General features: G+C 44.0%; 1 protein-coding gene across 2 annotated transcripts in view; it reads left to right on the top strand.

Annotated features, from left to right (window-relative positions):
* The window catches only part of Ttc39b (tetratricopeptide repeat domain 39B), a 99,229-nt gene that overhangs the window by 12,199 nt on the left and 67,830 nt on the right, over nt 1-19,200 (top strand). Inside the window, exon 2 of one of the 2 annotated variants that reach the window (XM_021650384.2) lies at nt 10,840-10,874. In XM_021650384.2, coding sequence (XP_021506059.1) covers nt 10,840-10,874 — 35 coding nt within the window. Of the gene's footprint in view, nt 1-10,839; nt 10,875-12,911; nt 12,931-19,200 lie in introns of those variants that run through there. The other variant, XM_060365791.1, reaches the window with a different exon arrangement.

Here is a 19,200-nt window from a genome sequence, read left to right as displayed (position 1 = left end):
TTTTTTTATTGTCTCAAGCAAATAGAGGGCATTGCAGATGGGTTTAGAATGACACCACATATCCAAAGGGATCCTGGCGTCAGCCTTCATCCTCCGTCCCCACCTCTGTTTGCCCTTTCTCTGCCATCAGCCACTGCTGTGGAGTCTGTAGCTCCATCCTGGTCCCCTTTGCTCTCACTGTGGCCCCCAACTTAGTCTTGTACGATGGTCTACATGGGCCCCACCCTCTGAGAGAACTCCCTGTTGGTGTCCTTGCCTCTTCTTTGCTCTCTGTGGTCTGCTCTCCACTCTGTGGCCCCACCAATCTTTCCCAGACATTGATTACATGTTTCTTTCTAGTGTACAGACTTGCACTGGCTGTCCATAGTAATTAGAAGAAAGCCACGTTCCTTGTGACCAGAATAGTCTGTCTTTTTGTCTTCTTCCAGCTGTCTCCTGCTCTTCTCTGCCTTTTTCCCCTCCGCTCCACACTCCAGCTCCCATTCAGTTTCTTGGATGTGCCAAGTTACTCCCAACCATAGTGCTCTTGTGTGAGTGCTTCCTGGCCAGGCTGACTCAGCCGTGGCCGGATCCTGAACTTCCATCGTCACCACAGAGGTCAAATTTCCAAAGAGCCTGCACTGCCTAGTTTTATGTCAACATGACACAAGTTAGAGTCATCAGAGAGGAGGGAGCCTCAATTGAGGAAGTTTTCCCTAAGATCCAGCTGCAGGCTGTGGCCTGGAGAGATGGCTCAGCAGTGAAGGAGCACTGGCAGCCCTTCCAGAGGACCCAGCATCCACATGGCAGCTCACATCTGTCTGTAACTCCAGTTTCAAGTGATCTGACACCCTCACACATGCAGGCAAAACACCAGTGCACATAAATAAATAAATCATGTAAATAAATTATCTATCTATCTATCTATCTATCTATCTATCTATCTATTAATTAAAAAAAAATCTGGCTGTAGGCAAGGCTGTAGGGCATTTTTTAAATTAGTGATTGAAGGCCACTTCATTGTGGGTGGACTACTGGGTTCTGTAAGAAAGCAGGCTGAGTAAGCCACGAGCAGCAAACCAGAAAGCGGCACTCTGCGTAGGTCTCTGCTTAAGCTTCTGCCTTCAAGGTTCCTGTTGTGTTTGAGCTCCTGTCCTGACTTCCTTCAATGACTGACTGTAATGTAGAAGTGTAAGGCAAATAAGCCCTTTCCTCCCCACTTTCCTTTTGGTTGTGTGTTTCATCACAGCAATGATGGAACACACACAGACAGAAACTTTGCTTGGTTCCTATCTTCAAATCAGCTGGATATTTACTGTAGAGCCCTTTTGTTTTAACTCAGCTGTGGTCATTATCTGCATAAACTTGTTTGTTTATATCCTTTTTGTTATCTGTCTCTTCTATCTAATTTTCACTGAAGGAAACAGCAGTTGCTGCAGGCAGTTTGAGGAGGAAATGCGGTACTTGGAAGGGCCACAAGAGTGTTTGATCTAGGCTCCCATTCAGGCATGACCCCCAGTCCTAGCTAGAAGTGACCCACTTAGGGAAGACCTGGGCACTTTGGGCTGTGTTGATCAGCTTTCCATGCAGTGACAAGATAACTGCAATAAATTACTTAAGGGAGGAAATGTTTATTTTGGTCTCAGTCTGTGGTCTACTGGCTCCTTTGCTTTTTGGGCCCCAGGCAAGACTGAGCGTTCTAGTGGGAAGATGTGCATGCTGTTGCTCTGGTGGTGAAAAGGGAAGAGAGAGAGAAGACAGGTAGGTTCCAGTATCCCCTACAAGGACATGCTCCCTCCTCCACAGGTCTCCACCGCTTACCGCTCCACCATAGCCGGTAGGACTTTAGTACCAGCAGTCCTATCCTGGAGGACACGCCTTCAACACAGGAGCCCCTGGCATATTTAAGACACAAACCAACACTGAGACCGGCTCACTCTGTAGTGAGCTACAGTAAATGCCCAGATGCTGCTGTTGACATATCCTGTTCTTACCTCTGCTGGGCAGCAGGAAAAGCCAGAAATGGAGGAAGATGGCCCCAGCCCTCTAGATGGCCAGTGTATACTGACAGAAGGAACCTCAATTTTGTTCTGTGTTTTCACTATTTAGCCCTGGCGAGCCTAGAAACTTAGGTTCCTTTTTCCTCCAGTCCACACCTCCAGAGTCTGGGAATACAGGTATGTGTGTATCTTAGCTGGAGGAACCCAATCCACACCCAGGCATTTGGAGGAGTTGAGAGATTAGCTAATGGCAAACAGACAGCAGCAAACCAAAAACACTCACAAAGTCCTTTTGAGAATGTACATTGCTGTGTCAGATATGAGAGTGAATGGCTGCATACCTCAGTATACATGAAAACCGTCGGTAAAATAATGTAAAGATCAGATATACCTCAGATTTACACAGTTAAATGCAAGCACTAAGAGTTCGAGTTTTCTCAAGGGGGAAGTCTGAGAATTTACAAGTTGTTGAGGCCATATTTAGGACAGTGAGCACCACAGTGGTTAAGGACACTGGGTATATTGTAGAACATTCCATGCTGGTGATGGAAGATAAATAGCTGGCTGTGTAGGGAAGAAGGGGCTGGCTGTGGGAGAATACCACAGGGAGATTGGAACAGGGGCTGATGCAGTGTGCAGAGGCTGATAGAGTGCTTCAGGAATCTGCTGTGGAGGCCCATGATCCCGGAGCCTGGAGGACAGGTCAAGTGGCACTGTCCTAGGTGCTGAGTCTAGGGGCACATTTGGGTGAGGAGTGTGGTAATCGAGTGAGCTTACATGCTCTTCTAACAATTTTTTTACTTTAATTAATTAGCTAACTAATTAATTAAATCATTGTGTGAATACGTGTGGCAGGCAGAAGAAGGTTTGTGGGAGTCAGTCCTGTCCTGGATTTCAGGGACTGAACTCAGATTGGCAGGTGTGGTGGCAAGCCATCTTGCTGGCCCTCACCATGAACTTCTTAGTAATTGCCAAACAGAAACAGTCACGGTGGAGAAATGGGCCACTGTGTTAGATGATTAAAACAAACACCACTGGCGGAGGGGGTGTCGGGGCAGAGGGTACAGGACCCTTGGTGTAGTACGGGAGCACTTTACTAACAGAGGCCTGTGGGAGAACGTTAGTGATGAAGGCTGTGAAGAGGAGAGAAGAAAAGGAAATGGTCAGTGTTAGAAAAGATAATGGTGTCAAAATCCCAGATGACAGGGCAATAGCTGGCTGTGGGCCGGAGCCTGCACTGCAGGACTCAAAAGTGCTGTGGAGATGTTTGTTACTGGGCCAGCTGACACACGGTAACTGGACAGTGACAGAACCGGGCTGCGCAAGAGGCGAGCACACGCTGCAGGCTGTAGACCGCACTTAGCTGTACGTGTGTCACACCTTACTCTCAGGTGGTTCAGAAAAACAGAGTGTGTGGTTAGCTAGACAGGAAGCCAGGGAAGGAGGCAGGGGGAGAAGGGCAGGTTAGGAAAGCAGTGTGGCAAAGGGCCAAAGATGAAGGTAAGGGACACACAGGCGTGCCCTGTGCTGGTAACCTGGCGACTAGTGTGTAAGGTTGCAATTCTTTCCAAGTATGCCGTTTAAAAAGTTGCCAGAGTGAAAAGGAGCAGGGTGAGTGCCACTATCCTGGCCTTACTGCCTGAGCATGCTGCGTCTGCTTCTTAAAGAAACAGTTCCCCTTTTTATAGTCCAGATTGTTCATGCTCTGCCTGAGAGACACACAGGCATGCTTGTAAAAGTTTTCACTCACTCAGAAGTAAACATGGCTTTTCTCTTTCCTTCCCTCCTACCTCAGAAGGAACCTGCTGTGCCTCCAATTACTTTTTTTTTTTGATTAGCATCTTCACGGGGTGACACTAATAGAAATAGAAAGTTATGCTGTTTCTTCCAGGACTGGGATTTTCACTTAATATGTCTTAGAAATAGTCCCAGTCTTGTTTTTTATGTAACAACTGAAGATAATTGAGTGACATAAGATGACTTGATCTGTTTTTTTATTGATTATTTGGGAATCTCACATCATGCATCCCAGTTGTGCTCACTTCCCAGTCCTCCCCTGTCCATTCCCCCTCCCTATGACTACCCCCCACCCCCCCAAAAAAAAAAGAAGAAAGGGGAAAAAAAAAGAAAAAGTTAATTTTGTGTTGACCATATACTCACTAGAGTGTGGCCAGTGGCTAGCCCCCCTTCTCCTCGCCCAGGGAAGATGAGCCTTTCTCTGTCTGCATCCACACCAGAAGCCATGGGCTGAAGACAGCAATGAGCAGCCTGAGAGGGGCAGGGCTAGCTCTCCCACCCCACACCATCAGGCCAGCTCACTTGATCGGAGGGACCTTATGTATGAATATTTTTATTACATTTATTTACTCTGTATATGTGCGTACATGCGAGAGTGAGAATATGAGTGTACACGTGGGCGCCTTCATGCCACATGTGGAGGTCAAAGGACAACTTACAGGAGTCTTTGCCATGTGAGGCCTGGGAACTGAACTCAGGTCATCAGGCTTGGCAGCAAATCACCTTTACCCATTGTAGCACATTTTAATAATATGAAGTTGAAACATTATTGTGATGTGACTCTGTTCTGTTTAATTTAAAAATACTTCCATTAATGATAGTTTCAAAAACTAGAACTAAGTCTTTTGATTCTGCTTGTTGTCCTCTTGGTGTAAAATTATTCCCCTGCTCTTTGTTCCAAAAAAAAAAAAAAGTAGGCCCTAGCTGTTCTATCAACTGTGGGTAGGTTAGGTATTGGTTAGCCCTGGAAGACAGGGGTGTTCATGTAACCAGTTATTTGCAAGGTTTACTTTGCAACCATAACAATAATAGCCAAGTAATATCAATGAAAGTGAAATAGCTTGTTCATGTCTGCTACATAAATTCAGTATATACAATTGTAAAAGACTTACCTTTTACAAGTGTACTTTGTTACATTCTGTGCTCTGCAGTGTGCATCTTTTAGAATATCTTTTATATCTCCTTTCATAATTTCATACATGGCCATAATGGATCTTGATCATATTCCCCCTCCATGTAGAACACATTCTATACACATTTTATATGTGCACATATAGCAATTATAGATTATACCTAATATACATACATTATAACATATATATATATGTACATTTTATAGTTATATGCTCATTGTTCCATGGACTCACTGTATGTACTGTCTTGGCAATTTAGAGTATTGATTTTGTGGTAATCTTGATTGTGAATGATGTTTAAAAAAGCCCTGACGGTAGGACTTCTCCCTTGTGAAGCAACAGCTCCTTATAAAGTTAGCTTTCACTTTTAGAAGCTCATCTGTGGGTAATGGAAGCTAAAGCCTTGTTGTCCCACTCTTTCCATAAGAGCGACATCTGGTGGTTGGTTTATAATCTCTTCACCTCCCTGTGCTTGTTAGAAATTCCAAAGCTTTGTTGCTGGGTTTGTCACGCCCGCCCGCCACTCCCGAGGGTCAGGCTGGGGTCACCAGTACCCTCAGACTTCCAGCAGCCCAGGGCTCCATTTGGATGTGTCACGCTACTAGCCAGCGAGCCCTGAGATTCGGGTGCATGTTTGAGAAGGTTTTTCTGAAGTGTAATTCCAGGAGTTTATGGCTCTGAAAATGTGTCAGCCTCTCCACTTTACTCCTGAGGAGGCTGGGTGTGTCCGCCAAGGTCACACTGCTCCTTGGGGATCTGGGGTCCTTGTGCCCAGGGGTTACACTTTCACGCTGTTTAAGAAGGGATGCAAGGGAAGTAAGTGGCTGCTCACGTTTGCGAGCATCTCTTTGCTGCAGATTTTTTTCCCCTCCTTTCTAGGAGAGGCTCGGAATCTTGGGTATGAGAACTATGGTGAGGGATTCCAGCTCTGTCTTCAGGAGTGAACTGACTTATCTCCTTTCTGAGGATGAATATCCCACGTAACTGTCTCGCCAGATCCTGTTTTGGGTCAGGCCTGCTCTGTATGCATTGAGTCACCTGAATCCTTACAGAACTCCTGGGAGGGGTTGAGGTTCCCGCCACAGCGTCAGGAAATGGAGGATTAAAGGGCTAGACTTGCTTCAGGAAATCAGGGTGCACACCCAGACAGGTCTACGTCCCAAGCTAAGTTGTATTTTCCACCGTTCTCTACTGGCAGTGTAATGAAGTCACTAATGCATATTTACTTACAGTGTTAGTGGTCAGAGACAGACTTGCCCCTTAGGGTTAGAGCATGGGAACAAGCCTGTGACCCATAGGCTTTCCTCCATGGAGCCCTGTACAAACCTGTAAGAGTGTTTTTGCTGGGGGCTGGCGGGGAGGGGAGGTGGCTCATGCCATCAGGCTGTGGGCACTGACAGTCCTTGACTCCAACTCTGACCACTTGATGGTCCTAATAACTGTCTCCTGTAGGTATAGTGAGTGTACCCCCACCCCCAGCAAATGCTGACACTGGAATGGGTTAGGGTTTTCTGCGACTCGAGTGTGCCTGGCTCGTGTCTGACGCTTCTGCCCTGAGATGATGGACCTCGGGCAGTGGGGGTGTACTTGACACATAGCTTCCTCCCGGCCCAGAGGACCTGCACACCACAGTGGAAAGGCCGCTAATACTGTCATCAAGTGTCCTAGTAAGTTACCTCTGCACATTTTCTCCGTGTTCCCGGCAGTAGCAGTTAAGACAAGGTAGAAGGCTCCTCTGCTCGTCAGCACCCATCTCCGTGGTTGGTGCTCCATGCTGTTGACAGGGAAAAGCACTTCAGTGCTTTGACATTTTTTGTTTGTTTGTTTTAATGGAGAACCTTCACATTATTGTATGTGAATCATGTTCCGGCTGCTTTAGAAGATAACCAAATCATCTGAATAAAATAGAACTCACCAAAATGAAGCAGCTGCCTACTAAAAATGGACTCATTTATCTGATTTTTTTTTTAGTTCCTTATTAAAAAAAAAACAAACCTTTTTTGAGACAGGGTATTTCTACAGAACCCTGACTGTTCTCTCTATGTAGATCAGGCTGGCCTTCAATTCACAAAGAGCCGACTGGCCCTGTCTCCCAAGTGCTGGGATTGAATGTGGCTATAGTTCCTACATTTATAGAAAGTAACCATTATCATCATTTCCACCAGAATGACTCAACCTATAACCCCAGATTTTTGCTATCATATCTGTGATTTTAAAAAATGAATGTTATTTAAAAAAAAATGAAGCTTTAAGCATCAAGAGGCTTATATCAAATGCTTGTAGTCTCAGCACTTAGGAAGCTGAAGGGGTGGGCCTGGTGGGCAGATCCCTTCAGCTCCAGAGTTCCAAATATGCCTAGACAATGCAGTAAAAAGTTGTCGGAAGGAAGGAAGAAAAGAGAAAGAGAAAAAGAGAGGCCAGACATAGTGACTTTTAGTTTCAAGTTCAATGCCATCCTGGTCTACACAGTACATTTTAGGTCAGCCAGGGTGAAACTTTGCTTCCAAATCAAACTGACCCAACTCTGTAGAACTTACATAGGTAATAAGAGAGCACTTCTTGAGAGTAACTAGAGAACAATGCACGATAAGGTTACCTTTGAAGAATTTGTGTTATGTTCAGTCAGAACAATGTCCACGGCACACTTTGTCTTGAGGTGGGTGATGTTGTGATTGCATGATTGGACTTTTGCTTTAAAGAACGTTTTGGTTTTGAGATAAGGTCTTAGAGTTCACTCAACTCTTGAATCTTCAGTCTTCCTGCCTCATTCTCACGAGTGCTGGAATTGGAAGTGTCTGCCACCACATCTGACTTAGAATTTTTCCAAAGCCTGTTTCTGTCAGCTGAAAGCTTTCATGTTTGTTTCTAATAAAAGTCAGATTTAAAGACCTGTGGGTCAAAGGCTCCACTGTGCTGCCTGCTTTTTCTGTTCTTCCTTTTAGTCTGCTCTAATTGAGAATTAAGTTTGTAGCCTTGAAACCTTGAGAAGGCTGCGTTTTGTTCACTGCCAGAGCTAGGAGCAATTACAGGTAGATGTTCGGAGACAACCTCCAGAGTATTAGCTTTTATCACTGTGATTAAGAGCACTGTGGTTCAGTTCAGGCTCAGAAACGACTTGTTTTGATTTATTTTCCTTTATTTATTTTCCGGGACAGAATTTTGCCTTGGCTGGCCTGGAACTCACTTATGTAATAATGTTTTACATTAGATAATAGGATTTATAATGACTCAGAACACCGGAGAACAGTTTTGGAGTTTGAGAGGGTAAACAAACAAAGAGGCAGACGGGGCAGGCAAGCTGCCAGTCTGGGGTAGGTGGGTAAATAGAAAGTCAGGCCGTTTGAATTACAGGCCAGAGGAGCTGGCACGCTCATTAATGGACGTGTGCAAGCAGCTGAACAGAGCGTGCTGCCTGTGTTCAGAGAGTGAGACCCCTGGGGTGTCAGCCACACTGATTGAGGCTTGGCTGGTGTCTGGAAAGGAGATGGAAGGAGGAAGCCAGGACCGAGTTAGAACGTGGAACGTAGACTGTGGAGGTCTGTGGCAGCTGCGCTGAGACGGTGACCCTGGCCCGCAAAGTGCATAGCTCACCGTGGGGATGGTTGTTCAAAGAAAATGTTTGTGTGCATCTCTCTGTGTACACAGGCATGGGTTCAGAGAGTGTTGGAACCCTTGGAGCCGGAGTTTCAGGTGGTGGTGAGCTCCCTGAGGTGGGTGCTGAGAAGCACACCCAGGCTCCTGGCAGGAGTGGCGCACACTCTTGCAGCCCCACGCTCATCTTTTTATATCTTTCAGGTGTAATGGAGCCATTTCCTGCAGGTTCTTTTCTTGTACAATGGTTGACAGGCCCGTGTGGATTACCTTTAAGGGAAGGGGAAGTAGTATTTCTTTGTGATTTTATAATATTTCAAATGGCATGTCACCACCCAGGACTAGAGACACAACTAAGGTCCCAATCTTCTTACCAAAAGCCACAAAACAGAGCTGTTACAAAGCATGAAAACGAAACAATACAAAATAATAGCCAGGCTTTACCAGAGGGAATGGCCTTCTTTCTCTTAATAGACCTCAGCAAGCCCCACCACCTCCACCTCTATAATTGCTGTGTTGAGTGGGTGCTACTGGAGCCGACATGCGGGAGCATGTGCCCGGGCATGGCGTCAGACAACAACTTCGGAGTTTTTTCTCTCCTTCTGCCTTTTGTGGGTTCTGGGGATTAACGCAGGTTATGAGGCTTGCACGGTAAGCTCAGTAGGGGTCCCACCCCGCCACTCACCGTCTGCCATCTGGCAGACCTCAAGGTCTGTTTCAGACCTTAAGGCAGGCAGTTGAGGTGCTTCCTGCTTTCACATGGTGTTTTAAATTAGTTATTTGCCAAGTGAACAAGGAAGGTGATTGTTGATTATAAGTATTGTGGATAACTTGATAACTTTAGTTATTGTGGTCAGAGACATAACCTTGAGAAAATGGCTTTCTGAGCTGAAACCAAACGATGAGAGTCAGCCCTGGGCTGTCAAGAGATACACGGGAGGAAGACATAAGTGAGCACAGCTTGTTAGAGGAGCAGAAAAGAAAGAGCTGTGCCACAAGAGTGGGGCAGGAGCAGTGCCAGAAGAGTGGGGCAGGAGCAGGGTGGAGCATAACTGAAGTTTTGGCTCCTATGTTGGGTTCTTTTATCTACCTCCCTACACCATCCCTGTCCCTTCCAGCCCCCCCCCCCCCGATACTAGGTAGGAGAGAAAGAAGGTTAGAGGGGAAAGGGGCCATATCATTAGGCTACTTCCTGCTGATAAGGGGTGTAGGGTTCTTTGGGGTGAGTTTGCTCCTTCATCGGAAGGATATCTCCAACCAGCTCTTGTGTGAAGACTGAAGGGAGATAGGGAGACCAGCGAGGGGATACTTTGACGTTGAGGTTTTTGGAGTGGATCCCAAGTAGCTGGCCGAAAGTTCCCGTTTGACTTTTACATCTATCGTGGAAGCTATTGTACATATGTGAGTTCTGTGTGAGGATGTGTGTGTCTGAGTGTGGAATGTATTGTGCGTGTGAGAGAGGGAATGAAGGGGAGAGAAAGGAGGGAGGGAAGGAGCGGTAATATGGATATTTACCATATTTTTGTTTTATGTTAATTTGACACAAGCTAGAGTCACTGCGGGGGGGGGGGGCACCCTCAGTTGAGAAAATGCCTCCATAATATTAGGTTGTAGGCAAGCCTGTAGAACATTTTCTTAATTAGTGATTGATAGGGAAGGACAGTCCTGGCTTCTATAAAAAGGTTGAGCAAGCCTCGGGGAGTAAGCCAATAAGCAGCACCCTTCCGTGGCCTCTGCTCCTGCCTCCAGGTTCCTGCCCTGCTTGAGTTCCTCTCCTGACTTCCTTCAATGATGGGCAGTGATGTAGAACTGTAAGCCAAATAAACTCTTTCCTCCCCAAGTTTCATCACAGCAATAGTAACTGTAACTAAAACAGAATATGTTGATGCTTTTGAGCAGGCTCCTGGCATGCAGCAAGGTGTGTTGGTGGTGGGAAGCCTAGCTCAGGATCAGAGGGTTGGCAGATAGGTCCGAGACGAAGGCCTGGAGGAAGCTAACATGGCCAGTCATGGAGAAAGTAAAGACTGTTTTGGGCATGTCTTTTTATTCATGAAGTGTTTTACATTTGGGTTGAATGAAACTGAGGAGTATAAGCAACTGTGTAAAAGAAGCCACACTCTTGAATTAGGCGACTGTGACTGTGGCTGAGTAGTTTAAACAGAAGGAAATGAATCTCACTTAAATACAGAGATTTCTGTGAATGGAATTCCACAAGGAGCTGTTACTCCACCCCGTGCTCATCCCCTTCCTACCCCACTCCCCGTGCATAGACCTATTCCTTTTCACATTTGAAAGTCTTCATTCTTGAGAAACTCACTGTACTTTTTACTCCTTTTCAGGACATCTTTGAAGATGCCTTGGAGACCATCTCTAGGTAAGTAATAATCCAGTAAACAAAGTGGAGCCTGGTGGTGGTTGCTTATGCCTTTAAGCCCAACACTGGCGAGGCAGAGGCAGGCAGCTCCGGGCTGAGCTCCCACCTTAACCTGGTCTGGTGTCAGTGAAGTACGCCCTCTTTCACTGTCTGCTGCTGAGGCAGTGTGGTTTAGGCAAAGAGCTCTAACACTGCTGTTCTGAAACAGCTGGCCCATTCACCCGAAGGGTTTCCACTGCCACCTGTTTCGGCTGGCCTCGTTCTCTGCTACTCTGCCTGGAGACTGGAGAAGCACGCACTTCTGGCTTGGTGGTCAGAGCCTGTCTGGGCTTTCCACACTCAATACTGCGAAACCACACTCAACTATATTTTTATTTCATGAATTGTAAAATAAAAGAATGCTTTCCAGCAAATTATTTTGTTTATAGCTAATGTTCTAAACATTTGTTCCATATTACTTACACAATTAGCATTACTATAGACTGTTGCTTTTGGCTAATGTTTAATTTTAACTGCATGTTTAAGCCTGAATGGATTTTGTAATAATTTAAAGTAGTTAAATAGTATTAGTTCAAGTAGGATACTGTAGTTAGCCATGTCTCTATTTTTAGATGTTTAAGCTGTTACTGGTTTAAAAACGTATTTTTTTAAATTTTTATTTATTTATTTATTTTTTTATCCACACAGTTGTGGCATATGCCTTTAATTTCAGCAATTGGGAGGCAGAGACAGGTAGATCTCTGTGAATTCCAGGCCAGCTTGGTCTGCAGAGCCAGTTACAGGATAAACAGGGCTACACAGAGAAATTCTGTCTTAATGCCTAGCACTTTCAAAAGCATTTATTCTGTTTATGTAGGTACCAGTCCTATGTGAGTGATGTAGACTTTAGTATTACCACAGATTATAACCTGAAGTATAATCACACTCTGTCCTAGTTAGGGTTACTGCTGTCATGAAACACATGACTAAAGCAGCTTGTAGAGGAAAGGGTTTATTTTAGCTTACACTTCCAGGTAGCAGCCCATCACTAAGGGAAGTCAGGACAGGAGCTCAGACAGGACAGGAACCTGGAGACAGGGACTGTTACAGAGGCCATGGAGGGGTACTGCATTTTAGCTTAGTCCCCATGGCTTGCTTAGCTTGCTTTTTTATAGAACCCAGGACCAACAGTCTAGGAATGGTCCTACCCACAGTGGGCTGGAGAGGGCCGGGCCCTTTCCCATCAATTACTAATTGAGAAAATGCCCTACAGGCCTACCTACAGCCCAATATTATGGAGGCTCTTTCTCTCTTGAGGTTCCCTTCTTTTAGATGACTGTGCTAATGACATAAAATTAGCCACTATACACTCCTTAAATGATACCTGTTTTAGTGCTCCAAACTTTTTTCTTCTCATTGAAAGACATGCATAACTTCTTTGAACCTGTTTACTTTTATTGTTATTGTTTAGAGGCAGGGCCTCTAAACTTTAATTTATATACATCCTAATCTTCATTTGCTATAGTACACTTAATACTTTTATGTTAGAATTGTAAATTTTTATTTTGTCTACAAGTTTTAATGTTTTTGTTGTTGATTGCCTATGAGACTAAAAAACAAACGAACAAACAAACAACCTTAATCATAATGAGGATTGGAAAAGCCCAATTTTGGGATGGCTTCAGATGAAAAGTGCACAGAGAGCTCTCAGGTACCCTGTACTTGGCTTTCCTCATTATTCATTTATAAACTAGCACGTTATATTTGCCAACCTGTGTCAACATGGACCGTGCTGGAATTCAGATCTGGAGTGTCCCCACATGGCTTATGTTGTGGGCTTTGTCCTCAGCCTGGAGCTCTTGTAAAGTATTGGGAAATTTTACGAGGTGGGGCATAGCAAGCTTTGGGTCTTTGTGGGTATGCTGATGGAGGAAATTATAGATCCCCTTCCCTTTTTTTCTCCTGGCTACCACAAGGAAAATGGTTTTCTTTTTCCCTATACCTCTACCAAGATGTACCGCCTTGCCACAGACCCCAAAGTAATGAGGGAAACCAGCTGTGAAGTAGCCTCCAAAGAGTGAGTCCAAATAAACCTTTCCTTATTTTCAGCTGACTGATTTCCAGAATTGTTGTAGAACAGAAAGCCAATACTGATCATTTTTAGTAACTGTAGTCTGTCCATTGTTCTTATTTCTTTAGATTTTTACTTAGTGTCTCTCTTTTCTTGTTATCCCAACCAACATATGATACTACTTTAGTCAACATTTCTGCTTTCCCTATTCTATTATTGCTGTTGTTATTATTGTTATTATTACTATTGAGACAAGCTCTCACTGTGTAGTCTTGGCTGGCCTGAAGAAAAGTAAGGGCACATGGACTATGTCCTTGGAAGAAATTTAAATTGTTCATGAGTTTTGTGACTTGCATGGCATGAGGAGGCACACTTTTAGGAGGTATGGTCAGTTAGGCCCATCTCAGAACATGTAGAGATCTGCCACATGTTTTACACACAGCTGTCTACCCGCTCTCCTCTGGGACTCTGTTACTTGCTTGAACCTTTGATGCTGGCATGTGTTCCTTGGCGCACTCATGACAAGCTATTCTTTCCCAGTTTGCATGCATACTGTTTTTGATGGTACGTGAAAGTTTGTTAATAAATCACCTTGTGAAGAATACAGAAAATGCTCTGGGCTGGAGTGTGGCCCAGTTGATAAAGAGTGTGCTTAGGATATGCACTGCCTTGAGTTTTATCCCTATGGTCAGTAAACTAGGTGTGGTAGCACAGACTTGTAAATTCAGTACATAAGAGGATTAAGTTCAAGATCATCCTTGGCCACATAGCAAGCTTGAGGCTAGCCTGGGCTACATGAGAACCTGTCTTGAAAAGAAAGTCTTTGGGGCTAGAGAGATGGTTATGGATAAAGACCAAAAAATGGGTTAATTTTTCTTTTCCTGGTAGTTAAAAAGAGTCTGTGGACATACCGCATTTATGTTCAGACTGTTAGAACAGTTGTGAGTTTAATGTGTTCTCAGCAATGGCTTCTCATGTCATAGCACCCTATTAAAAGGTTGAATTAGCTGGTGGTGGCACACACCTTAAATCCAAACTCTTGGGATGCAGAGGCATGTGGATCTCTGTGAGTTTGAGACCAGCCTGATCTACAGAGCAAGTTCCAGGACAGTCAGGGCTGTACAGAGAAATCCTGTCTTGAAGGAAAAAAAAAAAAATCAATCAGTGTGAGTTAATCCCAAAGTAGGAGTTTGTAGGTGTTTAATGGATGTATGAATTGGCGATTTATGTGTCGATGGGTAAGACCTTCTGAGAACTTGCCATCGTTGGAGAATGTGAACTAGGTAGGTATTTTTAGCTAGGCAATTAGAAACTTACAGTGGAAATAAAAATATTTTGTGGACATCTTTCCTCTCACACACCTGTTCTTTTTTTTTTTTTTTTTTTGGTTTTTCATAACAGTGTCTCTGTGTAACAGCCCTGGCTGTCCTGGGCTCCCTTCGTAGGCCAGGCTGGTCTCAGAGTCACAGAGATCTGCTGCCTCTGCCTTCCCAAGTGCTGCCTACACCTGTTCTTTTTCAACCATAAGTTGTAGATTAGTATGGGGTAACATAGGGCCATTTTCCCATTTATTTGCTTTGATCAGTTAGTGGAATGTGTTGTTATTGTCTGTTTTAAGGTTGTAATGGTAGATGTTGGCAAATAATTGTTAGAAACTGTTTAATTACTTTTTTCATATTGGCTTGATTCATCAGGCACTCCTTCAGTGGCAGAGGAGAGCAGAGACTGGAAGTAAAGGAGGCACGTGAAATGCAGGCAGGGACCCTACAGTTTGTTTCATGGTTCCTTTAGTTACTTTGTGGGTCCAAGTAAGGAGCAGAAGCCTGTGGAAACAAACCAATCAAATGCTCATTATTCCATAAGGGCATGAGAGTGGCGCTCTTATGATCTAATTGCCCTCCAGAAGCCCTCGTGCCTAGGTACTAGGCTTCATCTTAGGGATTTTGGATGTCCATAGATACTCAAGTAAAGCATGCTTTTTTGGGAAAATATACTCAAAGGAGAATGTAAGGATTTGCAGTATGTTAAAAAAAATTCCAGCCAAGAGATAGTTAAATGGCTAAAAGACTAAGCTGTTCTTTCAGAGGACCCGGATTCCCTTCCTGGCATGCACACTGCAGCTCACAACCCCCTGTGGCTCCACGGCCAGGTGTTCTAATGGCCGTTTCTGGCTTCTGCAGGTACCAGCCACACACTTGAGGCACAGGCATACACGCAGGCAAAACACTAACACGTGTAAAATGAAACTCCTGCCAATGCTGAGCATTTTCCAAGCACAGTATAAAGACTGACTAAAGGAATCTTTAAAATGTATACTTTTCACAGAATGATGATTTTTGGCGGCCTACGTGTGTCAGCCTGTACAGATAATCCGATAGTGTGCGGTCTGCCAGTGTGAACACTACCCAGTCCGGAAGGCAGCATTTCTGCCACTTCTCAACCATTGGCTGACTCAGTTTTTAATCTAAGCTTTATGCAAATGACCTGTCAGTTCTTAAGTGATAAGATGAGCTCATTGCCCTTTAACTTTCACTGTCTTCTTAGCTGCCTTTCCCTCTGGCATGTCAATCCGTTTCCTTTTTCTACCTTTGATAAAATAGTCACTTAAAGTGACTAATAAAGATTTAAAAGCCGATACTTGAGAATTTAATTCTTTGAAATGTGTTGCCATTGCTGTTTTGAAAATTATTCCACGTCTCTCTGCCTCACCCTCTCTCCCACCTTTTCTCATCACGCTCATGGAACATGCAGAACTCCTCAAAGGCTTAGAGATACTTGGCTGAGCATCATCTTACTGTGTGTCGTTAAGTTAGTACTGTGCATCGTGCACATTTAATAAATCTGAAGACTTAGCAACCACTAACAAATTAGAAGGACTCACAGTTGCTGAAAACTGAAGAGGTCTTAGAGGACCTTATATAACTTGTATTATTGTGCAAAGTAACTTCCATGCTGTTTCCTTTATTTTTTTTTGTTGTTCAGACTGGAAGTGTGGGGGCAGCAGCGGGTCTTCTAACCTGTGATCTGAACGCTCTCACTGTGTTTGCCTGCAGCGCTGACAGATGCCCCCCAGGGCTGTACCCTGCAGGCATTTCAGGTAGAAGCATTTGGTTTCTGTCTACTTTGGCAGCCTTACCTTTGCTTTTGGGCACTTAAGGAAAAGTTCTGTGGATCAGCTCTCCAATGGTCTTAAGGGATTGTTTGGCATTTAAAAATCGTGGGCCAAATCTGAAAGAAAATCATGTCCAGAAGAATGTATGGTTTGGTGTAGTTTCTGGAAGAGTTAATCCCTTGCTTAGTTGCTCAAAGCAACACCTGAGCATTGAATGAGCCTTCCTGAGGCTCCAGCATACATGGATCCAAATACATGGATCCTGTATTTTCAATAGAACTTAGTCACTAAAATAGTATGTGATGCTTTCCACATAATTCCCTATAAGTAATTATTACTTATTATTTTGTAATCATACCTTTAACCTATGAAATAATTGATTTGAAAGTGTTTTGTTAACTTAGATATAAAACAAGCTTCACAAGCCAGCCAATGTGCCAAAGATACTAAGAAAGCACTGCTGTTTTTATAGAACCATTATACCACCCAAGATGTGAGACATTTTGATTATTTTAAATGCAGCTTCATAGCAGTTCTAAAATTAAATGTTTTCATAAAAGAAAAAATACTGTTCTTCTAAATTTAACAAACGAGAACTTAATTTTGTATGTTTCCCCATTTACCTCATTAGACCATGGGTAAAAGAATGCCTGCTTTGCATGGTGGTGATGTCACTGCTCCCCCACCCCCGTTCCTCCTCCTAGTCCTCCTGCTGCTCCTCCTCCTCCTCTTCCTCCTCCTCCTGCTCTTCCTCCACCACCTCTCCTCTTCTCCCATTACTAATGTTATGAATTGCTAAGACACTAGGCTTAACAGACATCTGTTGAGCACATTCTCTCTGTCATAGGGCGTTTCTAGTTTGGGGAAAGCTGGTTGTATATGGATACGTGTTCTAAGAAGTCTCATCCCCCTTCGTTGCTTTTGGTTGTTATGATAAGATACATACTGAGGCAACTTAGAGAAGAGTTTATTTTGGCTTGCATTTCCAGAGGGATGTCCACAATGGCGCAAAAGGCATGGCAACCAAAGCAGGAAGCCGGCTGACACATCTCCAGACACATGCAGAAAGCAAAGAGAGGGAACTTAATGTGGGGACAGGCTATAAACTCTCAAAGTCCGCCCCTACTTCCTCTAGCAAGGCTCCTGAGCCCTCCAAACAGTGCCACCAACTGGGGCCCAGGTGGGGGACATTTTCCTTCAAACCACCACACCCTGATTGACATCCTCCTCCAGCCAAGCCTCAGTGTCAGCACTGCTGGAGTGATGCGGCCAAACACATGTGGGTCTGGTGGCTTGTCATGCTAACGAACACATACTGGGACGTCTATTGTATTATGTGTTATGAGTAAACAGAGGCAAACAAGTGTTTTCATTGGGTAGAGAAGCATGTTTTAAGCATGGCACCAGTGGGGGGGGTGGGGAAATGCCGCATGTATGAGGAAATACATATATAAGGCTATTTAAAGGAAAATGGAAGGCTGAAAGGCTAGGGTTCTGTCTCAGTGGTAAGAGCTTACCTAGCCCTTGTGGCTCTGGGCTTGATTTTTAGTGTTCTCTCTCTCTGTCACACACACAGCCATGTAAAAACGTCATTTTAAGTTGTCATTTTTTCAGTGTTCTTAAAGGAATCTTTAACCTTCCTCAGCTTTCGAACATGTCAGTTAGGTTTAAATTGGAGGTGCTTAGAAACCTGTGTTCCCTGACGGCTGAAAAGATTCCTGGAGTTATGTATATAGCCTACCTCTTGTAGTTTCTTAATTGTTAATTCTAATTGATTAAATAGGTAAGAATGTATACGCGTTACACCAATTATTCTGATATACATTGCATTCACAAAATATAGTTGAAACCTATATTTAAGTTTTGGTGTAGGAAAAAGAAATATTAGTTGAAAGATATTAATAGTGATGAACAGCAAAGCTGTGAATTTTGCAGTTGGATTGCTACTCTCTCACTCACATCAACCTTTGCAAGAGCAGGTCTCTGATGTGTTTGGGTATCTGTAGGGTTTTGGTTTTTTTTTTCCTCGTAGTGCAGTATTGATTACATCTGGTGAGTATCTAGCTTCTCTTTTGCAGAGAGCAACAATTGTGTTGGCCCTGCTCACAACACCATGTAACACAGCTATATTATAGGTGCACAGATACATTGGCTATCATTGTACATACTAACTCTAGTGAGCACTTTTAGAAATCTGGTGGTTGAGCCAGCAGGATGGCTCAGTGGCTAAAGGTGCTTGCTGCCAAGCCCGACAGCCTTGGACCCACTTGGGAGAACAAACTCTTGCAGGTTGTTCTCTGACCTTCATATGTGCTGAGTGGCACGTGTGTGGACCTCCCTCCCCAACAAATAATAAACACGTTTAAAAGAAAGAAATATAGGTGTTTAGCCATAGGTCACATATATGGGCAAATAATTCTATTTGTATGAAGCGACGTTGTGTATGTAGGGAGAATGGAAGCGGGTAAGGTCTAGAAAGCTGATCCCGGGCACAGTCAGGACAGCTGGGAGATTCACAGAGCCCCTCCTAGAGTAGTGTAAGCGGGAAACAGCTGCTGGAGGAAGAGGAGAGCATCTTCCATAGCAGCCTACAGTTGGTCAGAAAGCCCTAGATACAGTCTCTCAGGGGTTTTCATCTGCACTGGGTAGAGCTGTTAGGGTGACTGCAGTGGAGTCTTCTCCTCTAAGTGACCCGGGTGAACTCATTTGCTCACCAGGCAACACTCAGTTGGAACGACTTCCTTGTTCTGTGTCAGTTTCTTATCTGGGATAAATTTGTTGACAGCATCCCAGGGAAAGTCATGTGACACAAAGACAATACATAGATAGCTGGGAAGCAATATTATTAAAGAAAAATATGTTATTGTTAAGCTCCATCCATATGACATAGGAAGGAGAAAAATATTCTATGTCAGATGTTACAAAATATTGGTAATGATTATCTCTTACTGATGGGATAGTGTCTGGCTTTAATTTTCTTCTTTTCTTGGTTATTATTTATAATCTGGAAATACCAGCTTATTTTGCTTGATAGCGACTTTTTAAAAAATATTTTCTGAGACAGTGTCTTATATAGCTTAGGCTGTCCTGGAACTCACTATGTAGCTGAGCTGGCCTTAAAATCTTGATTCTCCCCTGTCTATTACAGGCATGTGACACCACAT

Source organism: Meriones unguiculatus, chromosome 12 (genome assembly GCF_030254825.1).
Source record: "Meriones unguiculatus strain TT.TT164.6M chromosome 12, Bangor_MerUng_6.1, whole genome shotgun sequence".
Classification (NCBI taxonomy): domain Eukaryota; kingdom Metazoa; phylum Chordata; class Mammalia; order Rodentia; family Muridae; genus Meriones; species Meriones unguiculatus.
This window is presented reverse-complemented; position numbering and strand designations above follow the sequence as displayed.